This window comes from Condylostylus longicornis, unplaced genomic scaffold (assembly GCF_029603195.1).
Source record: "Condylostylus longicornis isolate FDR11 unplaced genomic scaffold, ASM2960319v2 ptg000011l, whole genome shotgun sequence".
NCBI classification, from domain to species: Eukaryota; Metazoa; Arthropoda; class Insecta; order Diptera; family Dolichopodidae; genus Condylostylus; species Condylostylus longicornis.
The window spans coordinates 1,322,976-1,341,480 of record NW_026577980.1 but is presented as its reverse complement, the minus strand read 5'-3'; the positions used below and the strand labels follow the sequence as shown (position 1 = coordinate 1,341,480).

General features: G+C 27.8%; 1 protein-coding gene across 45 annotated transcripts in view; it reads right to left on the bottom strand.

The window, feature by feature from the left end:
• LOC129619307 (dystonin) overlaps positions 1 to 18,505 on the bottom strand; it is a 168,915-nt gene that overhangs the window by 39,004 nt on the left and 111,406 nt on the right. For 17 of the 45 annotated variants that reach the window (XM_055534502.1, XM_055534496.1, XM_055534508.1 and 14 more), the window contains 2 exons: positions 12,909 to 13,042; positions 965 to 11,147 (listed from right to left, as the gene is read on the bottom strand). The exons of 11 other annotated variants lie outside the window; for them this stretch is intronic. In XM_055534502.1, coding sequence (XP_055390477.1) covers positions 965 to 11,147; positions 12,909 to 13,042 — 10,317 coding nt within the window. Of the gene's footprint in view, positions 1 to 964; positions 11,148 to 12,908; positions 13,043 to 13,152; positions 13,288 to 18,505 lie in introns of those variants that run through there. 17 more of the 45 variants (XM_055534513.1, XM_055534535.1, XM_055534514.1 and 14 more) reach the window with 3 other exon arrangements.

Below are 18,505 nucleotides of genomic sequence, written 5' to 3'. Positions count from 1 at the left end.
CAATTTTTTTTTTAGGAAAAAAAGTAAAAATTAGTTTTTTAAATATTAAAAAAAAAGAAAATTTTTTGTACTCAATAAAAATGCAATTGAATTTTTTTTCATTAAATTAAAAGAAAATTTAGAAATTAGTAACTGAGTCTAAAGTGGCAAAAGTTATTGTACTAGAAATTATTTTAGAATTATTAAAAAATTATTGTTGATAAAAATATTCAGTTGAAATTTTTAAAAAAACATTTACAATGGTTAATAAACATTCTCTTTGGAAGTATAATTTTAATAAAATCAAAGTCGAACAACCATTTTTAAAGTTTCCAATATTGGAAACACTGCAAAGGCCTTTAAAATACCTTTAAAATGGTAGAGCACAAATAATATTGTTACTGGCAAAGTTACAGAGGAACTAACATTCAAATAATGAACGACTTTAATTTAAACAAATTAAAAATAAAGCAAAAAATTGCATTTTAAATAAGTACAAAAAACAAAAAAAAAAACAAAAAGAAAATAAAGTAAATATAAAAAGTAAAAATTTGAAAAATAATTAATTTAAAAATAAATAAATGAAAAATCATGCTACTTGCTGCAAGTTTTAATGAAAAAATGAATTTAGAAATTAAATTTAAAAAATTTTGTTAAATTTCAGATTTAAAAAAAAATCAAATGAAAAAATTAAATTAGAAAGTGTTTGAAAATCTGTAAGTAAAATTAGGAATTTTATAAAAGTGTTCTAAAGGAGAATAGAGATTATTATTTAATAAAAATTTTTGGAAAATTAAGAAAGGGAATTTAAAAAACAAAAAAACTAGAATAGAATTTTTGTGTTATTTTAAATTTAAAAACAAGTTATATAAGTAAGTGTTAAAAATTCTCTCTCAAAAATTAATTTAAAAAAAAAAAATAAGAAAAGAATATTAAATTTCAACACATTTTTTATTTTAATATTATTTTTAACAACAAAACTTACCCTCTGTTCAGCTGGTAATAATAAATTCTTTTCAGTAGCTTTTACCAAATCAAAATTATTTTTATCATCATATTTATCAATCCATTTACCATCATTGGCATCTACAATACCATTTGCTATTGCTGTTTGTAATGGTACAATTTCACTATTATTTGTATTAATTGTATCACGTACCATTGTTGTTGATGGATCAATTAAACCATTTTGTATGGCATCATTTAATGTTAAACGTTTACTATTTAATATATCTGGACTTGTTTGAAATGGATCAGTTACATTACCGGTTGTTGGATTATATAATTTATATTGTATTGCTTCAAGTAAACCAAATGCACGTTTTGGTGTTACCAATAAACCTGATTCATATGCCATTTGTAAACTACATAATTTTGATGTTTTTGTATCTAAAACATTAGCTTTTTCAGCATCCATTAAACCTTTACGGAATGCTTCTGGTAAACGAACTAATTTTTCTTTAGCACCATCTTTAACTAAAGCTGAATCTGGATCTAATAGACCTTGTGTTGTTGCATCTTTAAGACTTAATATTTTTGGTTCAATTAGTTCAACTTCAGAATCAGGTTTTAAAGTATTATCATTGTTTTTATTTTTATTAATTATTGTCGGTGTTTCAACAGTTGTATTTGGTTGAATATATGTTAATTTACCGGTTGTTAAATCTAGACTTTGATTTTCTACCGCATAATCAAATGAAATCGGTTCCGTTTTATAAACAATTAACATTGGATCAAATGTAAAAACTTGTGATTTAGGATCGACTAGACAACGCTTTGATATATCTACTGTACCTTCCTCAATTGCAAGTGATAATGGAATAAATTTAAATGTTCTAATAAAATCTTTAATTACTGCTGTTTCAGGATTGATTATTTCATAACGGATAGCTTCATCAAGGGACATTTCACGTGGCTTACTAATAATTTTACTTACAGGTGAGGTTGCTAATAATTCAATACTATCTTCACGTTTTTTAAATGGACGCTCTGTAATTGGTTTATGAGCCGTAACCAAAGTTCCTTTATCGAAACCTATTTGATAGTTATATGTTGTTTTTGTTTTTGGATCTAAAACTCTACCTTTTACTACATCTATATCACCATTTTGAATAGCTTGCTTAAGGGGATAATCTATTCCTGTTACATGATTTTTGAAAATAGTTGTATCATGATCAATTAAGCCATTATCAATTGCTTCAGCTAAATCATAATAAGCTCCTGTTGATGGATCAATAATTTTACCTGTTTCTGGCTTATATAGAAGCATTCGTAGTGCTAATTCTAAACTTAATAATTTTCTATTAGAGACTATAATTCCTTGAGCACGAGCTTGTTCTAAATCTATTTTTTTACCATCTGGAAGCACATAACTACCATCCAAATCATCTATAAGCCTTTCTTTAATAGCATTACCTAACCTTATATATTTATTTGATCGAACATCTTTTACTAAACTAGAGGACGTACTAACAACATCTTCAACACAAGCGTCCCGAAGTGTTAATAATCGGCTACTAACCGGCTGAATCACATTTCGACTACTAATATCATAAAATTTCATTGCAAGAAGCTCATATAGACCGAAGCTTGCACTTTCAATGTCGACTATCAGTCCTAAAGATAACGCTTCATTCAAAGAAATGTATACATCGCTACCTGGCTCTCTGAAAACTCCTTCTCGTCTGTCAATCAGACCAGATCGACATGTTTCAGCTAATGTAAGCATTTTTTCATTTTGTTCATCGAAATAGCATGGTAGTTGAGGATTTATAATGAATTTTCTTGTAGCTTCTAAAATAGTAATATTGCGACCAGTTTTTGGTTCAACAATTTTTCCCGTTTTTTCGTCATATAGACCTTGATGTATAGCTCGTTGAATACTAACTGGAGCTTTGCTATCAGCAAGAATCGTAACTTCAAATGCATGTCGTAAAGTAAGTCTTTGATTATTATAGGTAACGGTTGCTGTCTGTGGATCGATAACCCCCATTTCAATAGCTTCTGCTAAATGAAGATCTCTATAAACACCTGATTTTGGATCTCTGATTTGAACTGAATCTGGGTCAATAATTTTTTCTTCAATAACTTCACTAAATGTGAGTTTTTTACCTGACTTTGGATCCATAAACAACCCTGTACCTTCATCATAAATATTTTTCACTACTGATTCGGACAAACTTAATGGTTTTTTAGCTTCAACAAGAATACCCCGATCGAAAGCTTCTTTAAAGTCAATATTTTTTCCATCAGAATCTTTTACAGTACCACGTTTCGCGTCGATTACACCGTCTTGCACTCCAATCTCGAATGGTAGCACTTTGCCATAAGTATTAACAATGGTCGACTCAGGATCAAGAATTCCTCTACGAATGGCACGTTCAGTTGAGAGTACTTCTCTGGTAATTGTGTTGCTAAATTGACCAGTTTTCGGATCATACAAACCGCCATAAACGGCATCTGGTAAACTTCGTTTACGTTTCGGTGGAATCAAAATGCGGTTTTCGAGAGCTTCAGTTAATGTCAATTTAAGTCCAGAAGACGGATCAACTAATAATCCAGCAACTGGATCTAAATAACCTAATTTGATAGCTTCAGCTACCGATATAATATTGCCAGATTTGGGATCTAATATTATTAATTCAAGTGGATTTATAGTTTCGTTGGCCAAAATTGCATCTTTTAGTGTAAGGTATTTACCATCAATATTAAATTTACCGTTATTAGGATCGTAAAGACCTCGAAGAATACAATCAACAAGAGATAATGGTTTTTTAGTGCTTACGATGTAACCTTTAACAAAGGCTTGATCTAGCGTAAGTTTAGGACGGGTTAGATCACCTTTTTCGGTGTCTATTAGATCAATTTCAATAGCCTTTTTACCAGATAATAGAACATCATTGTCTTCATCTTTAATTAAAGAAGAATCAACTTCAATAAGACCAGAATCAATTGCTTCGTGAAGTGTCGTTTCATGACCAGTGATGGGACTTAAAACCTTACCACTTTCTGGATTGTAATATTCCTTTTGAAGGACCTCACATAAACTCCATACAACTGGATTAGTTTGAAGCAATTGTCTTTCAATACCAACATTAAATGGAATCAGTTCATTCGATTTAGTATCTTTTACTCGCCCGGTTTCTGATTCAACCAATTTATCTTGTATAGCACTATCAAGTGGCAATGAAGTATTATTTTTTGTATCAACAATCATAGATATTTTGGGGTCAACAAGACCAATTTTGATTGATTTTTCGACATCAACACGATTTTGGGATTCTGTGTCTAAAATTTTACCAGATTCTGGGTCGTAAAGACCGGTTTTAACGGCGGCTTCAAGAGATATAGGTTTTCTAGCACCAGGTACTAAAAATCCACGTTTATATGCATCTTCCATAGTCATAGCTTCATTCGTGGCAATGTCCAAAAGTGTACCACTACTTAAATCAACTACACCCAACTCAATTGCCATACGCAGTGGAATAACTTCACCACTGACGGGATTTCGCACTGATATTGCTTGTATATCTATAATACCGTTATTTAATGCTTCAGATATCGGGATCATTTGACCATTGTCCAAGGAAACATAACCAGTCTTGGAATCAATTAAATTTTCAATCGGCTGTACCATTTCGAGTTTTGGAGTACCACGGATAATCCAACCGCGTTCGATACATTCAAAGAATGGTATTTTTTTACCAGTTTTGGGATCTACCATATGACCTGTATGTTTGTCAAGTAAAGGCCGCTCTAAGGCCACGTCTAGAGTCTCATATTTACTACGAGAAAAGTTTTTTACCAAAATTGTACTTGTATCAAATATATTCATTTCAAAAACTAATGTCTGGAAAGAAATTTTTTGCCCAGTTGTAGGATCAATAAATATTTGTTGTTCAGGATCATATAGATCAAGCTCAGCAAGTTTTTCTAAAGTAAGTTCGTCATTGGCACCTATTACATATTGAACTCTTTCAAGTTCTACTAAACGTTCATCGATTACTCGAACTTCATCTAAGGGACTTAACTTCTCTTCGGCTAAAAGTTCTTGTACAACTTCCGGTTGTTCTTGACCATCTACTATAATTTTACATATGTCAGGCTTTATTTTGTTCTGAGAAATCGCATCACCAATCGGAAGGCTTTCCGGTTTTTGAGGTTTGGACAATTGATTTTCTTCTGTTGGTATTTCTTTTTGTAAAGTTTCTGATGTGACTTTTGAACTAGGTTCTTCTACAACTGCAGTGCCGGATGGTTCTTTAACAAAGGAAATTGTTTCAATAGTAACGGTTGAATTCAAACTTGGGTCACTTGCTACTGTACTTCCATTCGCAAGTATTGTAGCATTTCTTTCATGTTCCAAGAAATCATCTACATTAGATATAATAGCCTTCTGAGGCTTTTCTAAAATTTCAGACTCAATCGGCCTTTGTAATTCTGTTATAGTTGTAATTGTTTCAACTGTTGTTGTAGTTTTTGTAATTGTTGAACTTGTTGTTTCAAAAGATTCTTGTTCGACAATTTCAGATTCCGGTGATTCTTTTATCAATTCGTTTGACTTCTCAACAGACGGTTCAATTTTCTCTTTAGGAAGAGACTGTAAACGTTCTGCTTCCAAGAAATCATTAATATTAGAAGGTTGTTTTTGTTCTGCTACTGGTGGTTCAATCAATTTTATTTCAGTGTTTTCAGATTCAATAGGTAACTCACTAGTTTTTGTTGTAATTGTAGTAGTTGTTGTAGTAGTTTCAGTTGTGATAGTTTCAGTTATTGAAGGATCAGCTATTTTTCTATGGTGAGTGTCAATCGATTTTTCATTATATACCGTTTTCAGGTCACCTTCAGTAGTATTTTCTTTGACATCAGTTTTATCTGCTGGTTTCACTATATTTTCTGCCGGCTTATCTTTTGGTTTAATTTTGTCTTTTGCAATCTTTGATTCGTCAACCTTTTCTATGACTTTTTCTTTGACAACAGGTGTATCATTTTTAATTTCTACTTGAATAGATTCATGAGGCTTAGGCTTATCTGTTTTTACAACTTCAACAACTTTTTCTACTTTTGTTCTTTCTATTGGGATTGGAGGCTCCTTTTCAGGTGATCTATTCTTGGGAATTGGTTTTTCAGTTAGCCGTTCTGTTGGTTTCGGTTTATCTGCAAACTTAGGTTCCTTATCTTTCTCGTCACCTTTTTTCACGACTTTCTTAACTGCATCTACAACTGTAATTCCAGCTAAAACAGGTGCTCCTACAACGGCTAGTAAACCCATTTTTGCTGCTTGTTTAACATTTACAGATATTCCCGATTTTTGCTTAATTTCGCCAGTTGTTGGACTTATTAAACCTTGATTTACTCCCTCTTCTAAAGTTTGAACTTTTCCGCTTGGGATATCATACACAACAGATTTAGGATTTACAATTCCTTCATCCATAGCTTGTTTCAATGTAAGTAACCGTTTCTCGTCTTTAGGATCTTTAAATTGTTTTGTTTTTTCATCATAAATAGTATCATATGCTTCAGTTATTGTCAAATTTTCTAAAGGTTTTTCTTGTACAGGAGCTTCAATTTGTTTACCTGATTGAATTATTTGGTTTTCAATGGTTAAAATTCCTTTTTCGACGGCATTTTTTACAGATATAGTTTCGCCAGAATTTGGATCAGTATATGTTCCATCTTTAATGTTCACCAGACCCTCTCGTACAGCATCTGCGAAATTCTGTTTTATTTCTTTTGTGGCAACTGTTTGTTTTGTTTCAGATTCGTCAGAAATTATTCCCTTCTCTTTAGCTTCTTCTATTGAAATAATTTCACCAGTTTGTAGATTTTGTACTTTATCATTTACCATTGCGTATCCTTGCAATAACGCAATAGTTTTTGTTGTGACAGTGTGAACTGATGTAATAGTTTCTGTAACGGAGGTTACAGGACCTGTAGAATGTGTTAGAACAAACTCTGGAAGAGGTTTAATTATTAAAACACCATTATCAACAGCTTCTTTTATAGAAATTGTTTCACCAGTTTTTGGATGTTTCATTATACCGTTATCTGTATTAATTATACCAGTCGATAGAGCATCATTTAGTTCAATGGAATCTGGATTTGGAGGATACGGTACAGCCATTATGAGGTTTTCGTCAATGGCCTGTTTAATTGGAATTCGTTCTTTAGTTATAGGATGAACAATTTCATTTGTTGAAGGATCAAATAAACCTTTCTTGACGGCAACTGGAAATGTCATACCAACTGGAGGAATTTCTTCTAAAGATTTTCCAGAGTCTTTTGGATCGAAAACTTTTTGGTCAATGGCTTGAAGTAAATCAACATTTCCTTTTTTCGTATTTACAGTTGATTCATCCTCATCAATTATACCTTCTTGTATAGCTGATTCCACTGTCGATTTGGGTTTTAAAAGTTTCGATTTGGGATCTAAAACTTCACAAATGATTGCTTCTTTTACTGACAACGGTGACCCTGTTTCAGGATGGACAATTTTCGCATTCGAAGGGTCGATTAAACCTTGATCTTTCAAATGAGGAATCGAAATGCTTTTAGCTATTGGTATTAATATGTTATTTGTACCTTGAGGATCAATTATACCGCGTGCAACAGCTTCAGCTATATTAAGAATATCACCTCTTTGTGGATCAACAATTTTACCTTTTGTTCCGTCTATTAGTCCTACTTCTAATGCTTCTGATATTGTTAAAACTTCTCCATCTGGTGTAGTAAAGTTTGACTTGTTTTCTAAGATCGTTGCTGTGTCTTCGTCGATAATACCTTTATTTTGGGCATCTTTAGGTTTGTAAATTTGTTTTCTCATTTTCTGCAATACAACAACTTTTGTTTCCTTTTCTGGGCTTAAGGATTTGACCCTACCTATTGAAATTAAATGTTTAGGTTCAGTGGACACCATTACGTTTAAGTCACCTTCGCTAGGTAAGCTTCCTCTTTCTAAATTAATAAAATCTTCGGTCATTGATCTAATACCTGTACGATCGGGACTTTTTGTTTGTGTTGGTGTAGAGCCTTTTGACGAATCAAAAGAAAGTTCATCACGTGAAACAATCCCCCTTTGATATGCTAATTCGACGGGAATTTCTTCCCCTGTTCTTGGATCCGTGACAAACCGAAGAGTTTTTAGAGCGCCTTCAGCAGCAACTAATGGAGCACCGATAACAGCAAGAACCCCTAATTTTGCAGCGCTAACTAAATCTAATCTACTTCCGGTTTTATCGATTACTTCTCCTGTTCTTGGATCTATTAAATTTTTAGAAATGGCTTGAGAAACAGAAATCTGCTCTCCGCTTTTAGGATCAGTTAATTTAACTAAATTGGGATCAATTAAGCCCTTAGCAACTGCACTTAATATATTTTCAGATTGGCCTGTTTGTGTGAATATAACTAAAGCCGTTGAAGGATCATATATAGCACCTGGAGTGATTTGAATAGGTTCAGGACTAGGTAATTCTCTTTTTGAAGATGTTGTTGTAATTGGCACAAATTGTGGAGGATTTTCGTTGAGACGATCAGAGACCTCAACAACATCTGGCTTACCAGTGACTTTTGTAATTTGAATTATTTTTTGATTTGTTAAATCAACTTCAGATGGATTTTCAAATATTATTTTACCAGATTTTATCGCGTCTTTCATACTGATAGTTTTCTTATTATCTTTATATTTACCAGTAGAATCAAGTACTTTCTTTTCTAAGCTTCGATCTATAGTAATTTTACGCCCGTTTTTAGGATCGATAACACTGGCTGAATTTTTATTAATGATTTGAAGTTGAATACACTCTTGGAAGCTAACTAAACGATCTGTGCCAGGGATTAGGAAAAGACCTGTTTCAGGGTCCAATAGTTTTTGTTCGATAGCTTTAGACAATAACCATCCTTCTGGTGGTAATTCAAACGAGTGTCTTTCGGTTATTTGATGCTGCTTTTCAGACGTTATAAACTCTGAAACCAAAGTTTTAGAGCCTTTTGTTTCTTCAACCACAGTTTCCGTACGATATGTTGAAGAAAATTGTTTTGAGCCATCACCAGTTGGAGAAATTATTGTATCAGCCTTTTGAGGTATTGGAATATCAATTGATTTTTCAATAATTTTTTGGGATTTTAGTTTAATTGGATCAGGCTCTGGAATGATTTGTTTTGTAACTATTGTCAATGTAGATTTTTTCGTTTTACGACTGGATGGCTCTGGAACATCAGTATCAGTATCAGGCGATAATAAACCGAAATTTAATGCTTGTTGAATTGAATATATTTTACCAGTTTTCGGATCTTTAAACAACTGACGTGATTCATCAATAAAACCTTGTCGGACCGCTTCTGTAAATGTTAAAACTACTTCTTCTGGTTGGCTTCCAGATGTAACCGTAACATAACGTTTAATAGTTTTTGTAACAGTTTCTGTCGTCAATGTTATATTTAATAAACTACTTAATAATAAGGCACCATCAGGTGTTATGAATTTACGTTCAATAGCTGTATCTAATGGAATTGGTGTTTTTGTTTTAGGATCTAATAAATATCCAGTTTTTGGATCTAAAAGCTCTAAATAAACTAAATCTATTACTGTCAATTCTTTACCACTAGCATCATGCACACCAATCGGACGGTTAAACATTTCATATACCTCACCACGAATAATTTCAGATTGAAGACCACTTTTTAAATCTAATAAATTACCTTTACCAGAATCAATGAAAAATTCACCATTTTTACGAATTAAAATATCTCTACCTATAGCTTCATTAAAACTAACAAAATCATTGCTATAAGGATCTTTGAAACCATCAATATTAAATAAGGATCTTTGTTGTACAGAACTAATAAGGCCACGATCTACAGCTTCAGGAATTGAAATTTTTTCACCAGTTTTAAAATCACAATATTTAACTTCAGATGGTAAAATAATACCATCAGCAATTGCTTCTTGTAAAGTTATTAGCTCACCTTTTTGTTTTGTAATACATTTTAAGTTACTATCGTCTAAAACACCAGAATTTATAGCTTCTAGTATTGTTAATTTTTCTCTACGCATTGGACTGGTTATTTTACCTGAATTTTTATCAAGTAAATTTAGATCAACAACATCTTTCAATGTTAAAGGTTTTAAAATTAATTGCCTATTACGGGCTTCATTAAATGTTAACTTTTCTTTTGTCACTTGGTTAATATATCTTCCGGTTTTCGTATTCAAAATACCTAATTTAATAGCGTCATCTAGTGTTACCTTTTTATCATTTTTGGCGTCAACAATTTCACGCCATTTCGAATTTATTAATTGATTTGAAATCGCTGTATCAAGTCTAAATTTATCACCGGAATTACGATCTGATATCCAACCACTATTATCAACTAATCCATGTGCAATTGCATCCGATAAACATAAGGCATTTGATTTAATTGTAACTGATTCATGTTTTATTAAATAACCATGTTCATAAGCTTCCGCAATACTTATTGTTTGACCATCACTTTCAATTTTATATAAACCAGTATTTCCATCAATATTACCATCAGCTATAGCATCAGCAATACTTTTTGGACGCTCATTATTTACTCTTACTGTGATTTTACTTATATGACCACTACCACTACTACTATCGATTTGGTCTACTTTTTCATTTACCTTAATACGTTTCTCAGCTGATTCATAACCATTTTCAGCTTCAGATATTTCTTTTTGTATTATTTCTAATAAACATAAATTACGACCAGTTTGTGGATCAATTCCAGCATTTGGTTGTAATAAATCATTTGCTAAATTTGGATCAATTAAACCTTGTTGTACAGCTTCTTTTAAATTAATTGGTTTTCCATTAACATTTATTTCTCCGGTTCTAACATCTAATATTCTTAAATGAATTGCTTCACCAACCGTTAATATACGTCCAGTTTTTGGATCTTTAATACCAGGAACATCTAATAATAAACGTGATGTTTCTGTACCAACACTTTCATTTGATTTCTGTACTCGTTTAAGACTAAGAATTTTATTAAATTGTACTGAAGAGGCATTATTAAGAGGCGGTGGTGATTGTGTTGCATCACCATTACGTTTTGATGGTGTTGTTTCACGACTCTGACTATTACGATTTGTATAATCTGTACTTTCATAAATTGTTTTGGTTGTTGTTTGTTTTGTTGAACTGAATCTGAAAAATTTAGAATAATAAAAATTATATCAGTAAAAGTAAAACTTTTTATTTTCTGTTTGAAAAAATAAATTTTAAAAATTTAATTAGATTGATTATTAATGAGGAGATTTTGAAGAATTTGAATTTCTTAAATAATTACTATTCTCCGAAATTTTCATTTTAAAACAATAATTTTTAGGAATTTTTATTAAAAATATTGCTAAATACAAAGTCTTTCAAGAAATAAATAGATGAATTATGAAAAAACTTATACAATTAAGAATAAAGCAGAGGGCTATTTAAATTAGATCTTTATAAAAAAAAAATAAACACTTAAAAGTTCACTGAAACAATCTTATTGCATTTTAATTTTTGTGGAAAATATTTTCGCTCTTTAACAGAAGTTACTTAGATGACATTTATGTGGAAATAAAGGAAAAACAAAAGTCCTGTGATAAGCAATACCCTCTCTTATTTTCTCTAATTATATTTTACAACAAATATTTTATATTTTTTTAATTAAAGTTTATATAATGAAAACTTCACATAATAACATCATCTTTTGACAAAAAGGAAAGAAAATAATCCTTGACTTTATAAGGATTCTTCAGAAATAAAAAATTCAACTTTACTATTTTTCTTTTCCTTATGTTTGGAAAAATTTCCTTAAAATATAAAAAATTTTCATGAAATATTAAAGAATTAACGATTTAAATGTAGGTAAGGTACATAATATATAAATGTTATGAACATATACAAGTTTTAGTAAGAGAAAAATTTAGGTCATGAATTTACTATTTTGGGTGGAAAAATATACTTAAAAAAAATTATGATATATATACGTGTACATACACATTTGTATGTGTATACATAGCTTCATTTTCAAAAATACAAAGTAAATAAGTAAACTGGTTAAGAAAATGGGTTTTTGAAAATGAAGAAAATTGCTTTTAAAACTTCCAAAAAGGAAATTTAAATTAAAAAACTATAAAAGAATCAGAAATGTCCTAAATATATGTAATTCAAAAGATTACAGTATTTATTTTTTTTGTTTTCGAAATATTTACGATTTATTGTGAATTAATTTTAAATTATCTATTCAATTTGCAAAGCATAATGAAAGTTTATTGAATCGAATTATTAATTTTCTTATTGGTATTCCTCGATTCTTCAAAAAAATTAAATACAGTAAAACCTTTGAAAACCGAACTCTTTGAAAATCTTTCGTTCCGGAATAATAAAGCAAAATATTTTAAAATTAAAAAGAAATTGTCATCGTTTTTTGAATTTATTAATTCAAGGGAGAGAGTTATGAATACTGTGAAGGTCAAAAAACTTAGAAAATTTACGGCTTAGACAGTAAAGAAATCTCGGGCCTGAAAAGTTTTACTATAATTACAATCAATCAAACATAGAATACAATAGAGATAATCATAGAAAAGAAGAAATAATTTTGATTTTGTAGCTCATTTTTCCAGGCACAATATATGGTAAAAAAAATATAATTAGATTCTTCCTTCTTTTGATATAATTGAAAAAGTACTTTGAATGAAATTTACCAGAATTGTGATTGAAAACGGATTATTTTTCTAAACCTGTTTTAAAATATAAGATTCAGAAGCAGTAAATATACAGTAATTACTCTTATCTAAGCAGAATTGAATTTAAAAACTGTGAGCTTATTATTGCAATAACGAAACCAGAATATTATTTCAAAATCAACTCAAATCAAATGTTTTAACAAACAATTTTATTGTTTTTTTTTTTTTTTAAACTTACTGTGTTGTATAGGATGATGTATAAATATCATCACCGATATTTTGATTAATTTGGGTACCATCGCCAGCTGGTCCACTCAAATTAAATTCAACTCTATATGTTCTAAGTGGTTTCTGTAAACTTTCTGCATAACGCTGTAATAAAAATTATTTAAATTTATTTAAAAAATTTATTAAATTTTAATTTTTTTTTTTTTTTGTTAAAAAAAGAAAAATATTTTAAACAAAAATTTTATTCTTCCTACCCTAATCTCATAGGCAAAATCATATTCATCTTCTTCACGGAATGATGATGATGACGATGACGACATCATTTATTTATTTTTTTTGATTTTTCTTGTCTTTTTTTTAAATTATTTTTAATTATTTTTTTTGATTTTTATTAATTTCTAAAGTAGTTTTTTTTTAATTTAAATTTTCTCTTCTAAATCACCCAAAAAATTTCTTTAATTTTTTTTTTGTTTTTTATAAATGCAAAATTTTCAATTTTAATTTCTTTTGTAGTTTTTAATTAGTTGTAGCTTTCAAATTTTAAAAAAAAAATTTATTCAATAATTTTTTGTAGTTTCAATGAAATTCCATTTACTTATAAAAATAATGGTAGCAAATAACGTGCAATAGAAATAAGTAGTATAGGTAGTAAATTACAAATCTTATATAAGTAATAATATATAAATTAAGTATATGTAGTAGATGTAGTAAGTAGTGGTAGTAATTAAGAGTAATAAGTGCAGTGATGTGAAACGAAATTTTTTCAAAATTTTTTCTTTTTCTATTATTATAGTATATATATATAGGTTGTATAAACGTTTAATATAGCAAATATAACGTTCTATAATTGTAATAAAATTTGTTGACAGAGCAAAGGACTAAAATTCAAAGTCACAAAAGGATACGAAGACAATTATATACGAAAATTTTGTTTGCACATAAAATACATATGTATTATGTATATATGTATATGTATAACGGATGATGACTAGAGAATTATTTGAGTTTTATTCAAAAAAAACATAAAAGTTGAAGAGTTTCAAAATGAAAATTCACTATTTTAGTTGTTTCCCCTTTTTTTTTGTTTCTTCTCCTTTTATGATTTCCACCGGAAATTTTCTTTCTTTTTTCTTTTCTGAATCAATAATATCCTATCCTTTTTTGGTGTAATATATAAGAAGAATAAATGTGGTTTTCTTTTTTACTCTATTATTTTTCTGTTGTGTCTCCTGTTTTCTTTTTTATACAATATCCTCGTCTCTGTGTGTGTTCCAAAAACTCTGCAATCGATGATCCAATTTCGGAAAAAAAAAATTGTTTTTTTTTTTCTTCCAATTTTTTATTTTTATTTTATTAAACTATGCATATATAGTATGTATGTACATATTATGTATATATGACATGCTTGTTTAGTTGAAGATGACGATTGTTAAAAAAATCACATGAACTAAAAATTTTTTTTTTCCTTTTGTTTTTTATTCTTTTAATAATTGTAATAAATTATTATTATTTTTTTATTTTAATTGGTTTGATGAAAAAATTTTCTTGTTTTTTTCTTGTGTTTTTTGTTTGTTATTTATAGAGATGTTACAGAGAACAACAAACAAACAAAAATGAAAAAAAAAAAATTGCGGCGGTGTCTTCGCGTGTTTTTCTTTTTCTTCTTTATTTTCTTTTTATTATTCTTATCATCAAAGAGTTTCAAAAATAAATTTATGTTCTAATATCACCTTTATTTTTATTTTTGTGTTTTACATTAGTTAAAATATTAAAGAAGTAAAAGTAACCAAGAAAAAAATTATTATGAAAAATTAAGAAATAAAAAATAAAAAAAAATTTAAATTTAGAAAATTTCACTTTTTTAATTTTTCATTTATATTTTATATTTTTTCTTTTTAAAGAATAAAATAATAAGAATAAAACCTTGAATGTTGTATTTTTTGAATGTCACACCACTACTTGTATAATTAAATTTTTTAATTTTTTTTTTATAATTATTACTTAAGCTTAAAATAAATAATAATTTTTAAATAACTAATTATGAAAATTTGAAATTTTCTTGAAAAAAAAAATTGAGAAAAACCCGAAAAACTCTTTAATAGAAAACTTAAAATTAAATAACAAAAAATATAGAAAAAAAAATAACAAGAATTTTCACAGTTAATTGCAAAAAAAAATATAAAAAAATCAATTTATTATTTTAATATTTTTTTCCTTTAATAAAATATTTTTCATTAATAATGAAATAAATATGAAAATTTAAAATAAAAACACGTCATTCTTTCTTTTTCAATGTTTAAACAACGAATGTTGACAATTATTAATAAAAATGTATACGAAGAGGACTGACTGACTGACTATACGTCGGCATTATGACATATGTATAATTGGAAAGTTTTTTTTGTTTTTGTTGTCAAAAATAAAATACATATATACAATAATGAGAAATTATTGGAATGAGAAAATTTTTTTTTTTGGAAAATATTTATAGAGTAGACATAGGACAATACGGTTTACATAAATATTTATGCAATACTTTTTCAAATTATTTACATATGTACTTTAAGTATATAGACTATAATGCAATTATATAAAGGAAAAATGTCAAATTTTTATTTTATTTACGAAAAACAAAAGCTTACACTCCTATACAAAATACAACAATAATAAAAACAACATAACAGATGAGCAGAAAGAGAAAAAAAAAACATCATATGGAAAATCCGAATTCAAAAAAATATTTAAGAAACATTGAAATGATGAGAAACAGATGAGAAATATTGGAATATTGTGGAAAAGCTTTTAAAATTTTTTATTAACAAATTTTCCGTGAATGTTGCTTTTTAAGAATAAATTTTCCAACAGACAGAAATGAGAAATGTATTATTTTTTTTTTTTTGCGCTGGAAGTGAGTAAAAGAAAAAAAAATAGTAGCAAAAATATTCATTAATTTAATTGAACTACATAACCTCAACAAAAAAATAAGTAAAAACCGAAAAAAGAAAATATTTGCGTATTCGGAAAATTTTCAGTAACAAAAAAAAACAAAGAAAGAAACAGAATTTTCCGGCTCCTTTATTTACTAGTTATATACAAATTTACTTATTTTTATGTATAGGTATTTCTTCTATATACGAGTAAATAAATTGCGTCTTCCACACAAAGTGCTTTTTTTTATTAAAAAATTGGAAACATGTGACGTTATTCTTTATTAATAAAAAAAAAAAAATAGAAAATTATTTATTTACGATTTTTATTAAAATAAATTTCAATTGAGAATCTCGTAAAACAGTTTCTTTGGTATGTATAGAGAATTTTATTATAAGGGTATAGAAAGGTTATGGGTATATTTACATATACCATGGGGGCAATAAAATTTATTATAGATTTTGTTTGTATGATGTATGGTAATTGTGTCTCATGTTAATGAATAAATTATAAATTAAAATAAGTGCAAGTTTAGTATATTGATTTCTACATATTCTTAATTTAAAATTTATACAAAAAAAAATATGAGAGACTATGGTCAAAAAATGAGAGACTAAAGAAAATGTTGTATGGAAGACTATTAACTTTGAACTCAAAAAATTGTATGGAGGACTACCTTTCCGAAATATTTCGTGTTTTTTTATTAAAATTTTCAAAAAAAAATTCCAAAATTCTCATTTTGAGTAGCTTTTTCTCGAAAATTAAAGGTTAGATATAGTTTATTGTAAAAACAAAAATAGGAATCTTTTAGTCATCTTGAAACAAGTGTCTTATAGTTGCTCTATGTAGCACAATTCGAAAGTAATTAGTATATATTTATAAATGAAGAAAAAATCTGGAACCGATTTTTTTTAACAGACTGTAGTTCGAAAACGAGTATATTTGTACACACCCTTTTTTCCACTCATATGATTTTTTACTGGAAGTTGACCAAAAAATCATTCCTAAAATTATTTGCTACCTTATGCAAACAACACTGTATAATTATTAAAATTATAAAAATTGCATATATCTAGGAGTATTTCAAAATTACAATTTAAGTGAATGTGTATTGATGTTTAAAAAATAATACTGCAAATTTATTAAATTCTTTTGAATAATTTATTTTGTCAAATTTTTAATAATTATTAATGAACGAAAATAATGAAAATTTTAAAAATCAAATTTGTACTACACACATAAGAAAACTAATTCGAAGTAAATAAATATTGTAAATTGGCCTTATATATATTTCGAAGAAATTTATTGACAAATTTCTACGTGGATGTTTTAATAATCTATGTATATATACATGTATATATATGTATATTTCCTGTATGTAGTAGTTAGTTCAAACATATTAATTATTATACAGTCTTGTTATACATAGTTAATAATTGTATATACAATAATGTAAAAATTTTAAATATGTAGATATTTTATATCTGTGTAGGGCATTGTGTATTTTACTGAGTTAAATATGACACTACAATTCTCAAAATCATTAAGGAAAAAAAATTAAAAGCTTATTCTCTATTGTGTTCAAAGGAAAGGTAGGTTAAGGAAAATATAAAAAAATGCATCTCATTTCTCTCTATTAAATTTATGAAATTAAACAAAAGCTCTACAACAGAAAATCATATGATTTGGGAAATTTTTTTTGTATATAATAAAATATTATTTTGGGAAATTTTAACATTTATTCTGTCAAAATTGTTTTGTAATTATTTTTTCTTGCATCACAGCTTTCAAATTGCAATAATTTAGCTGAACTTTAGAAGTTTTGTACTTAATAAAGAATTTCTGCATAAATGTACTCATTAAGGGCGCACGAAAAAAAAACATTTCTGTTAAATAATTGAATTTCAGATGAATAACCTGCGAAAATTACTTTAAATAAGTAATAAATTTAGCGAAAAATAAAAATTTTGAATAAAGTTAATATTAGTTAATTTTTTATTTTTTTTCTTTAATTAAAATTCAAACTTCATTTTTAACTTTCAATAAATTTCCATATGATGTCATCATCACAGAACTTATTAGACTACTTAATTAATAAACAAACAATATAAGTAAGTAGAAAATATTCATTCACAATGATAAAATACATATTCATATATCAGAAAATTAAGAAACACAAACCAGTATACAAAATGTAGTTAAATAATACCGGTTATATTAATTTGGTTAAAAGCTGTAATTAAATAACTTCCATGTTTAGAATTTGAATATTATTATTTATAAATAAATATTTGAATTTCAAGAAAGATCAATTAAGAAAGAAGGTATATGCTTGGTTGACTAAAATATATTTAGAATGTATTGAAATATAAAAAGAATATAGATACCGCATAAATAGGGAATTTATTTTGTTTTTAAATGTAACTACATTAAATCTACGCAATACGACATTTTTGGTTCCAGAAATTTATGTCGTAACTCGCTGATTACGACAATCAAAATAAATTAACATTTATATTTTTTCGATTCGTATTTCAAACTATTGGCTAGAATTTTTTACGAAAAAGAATTTATTATTAAAATACGTGCTGCAGGCTTGCGATTTAACTAAATTTTGTATAGATTTCAATTCGAAAATCAGTAAAATGTGCCAAAAAAAAGAAAAATTAAAAAATTAAT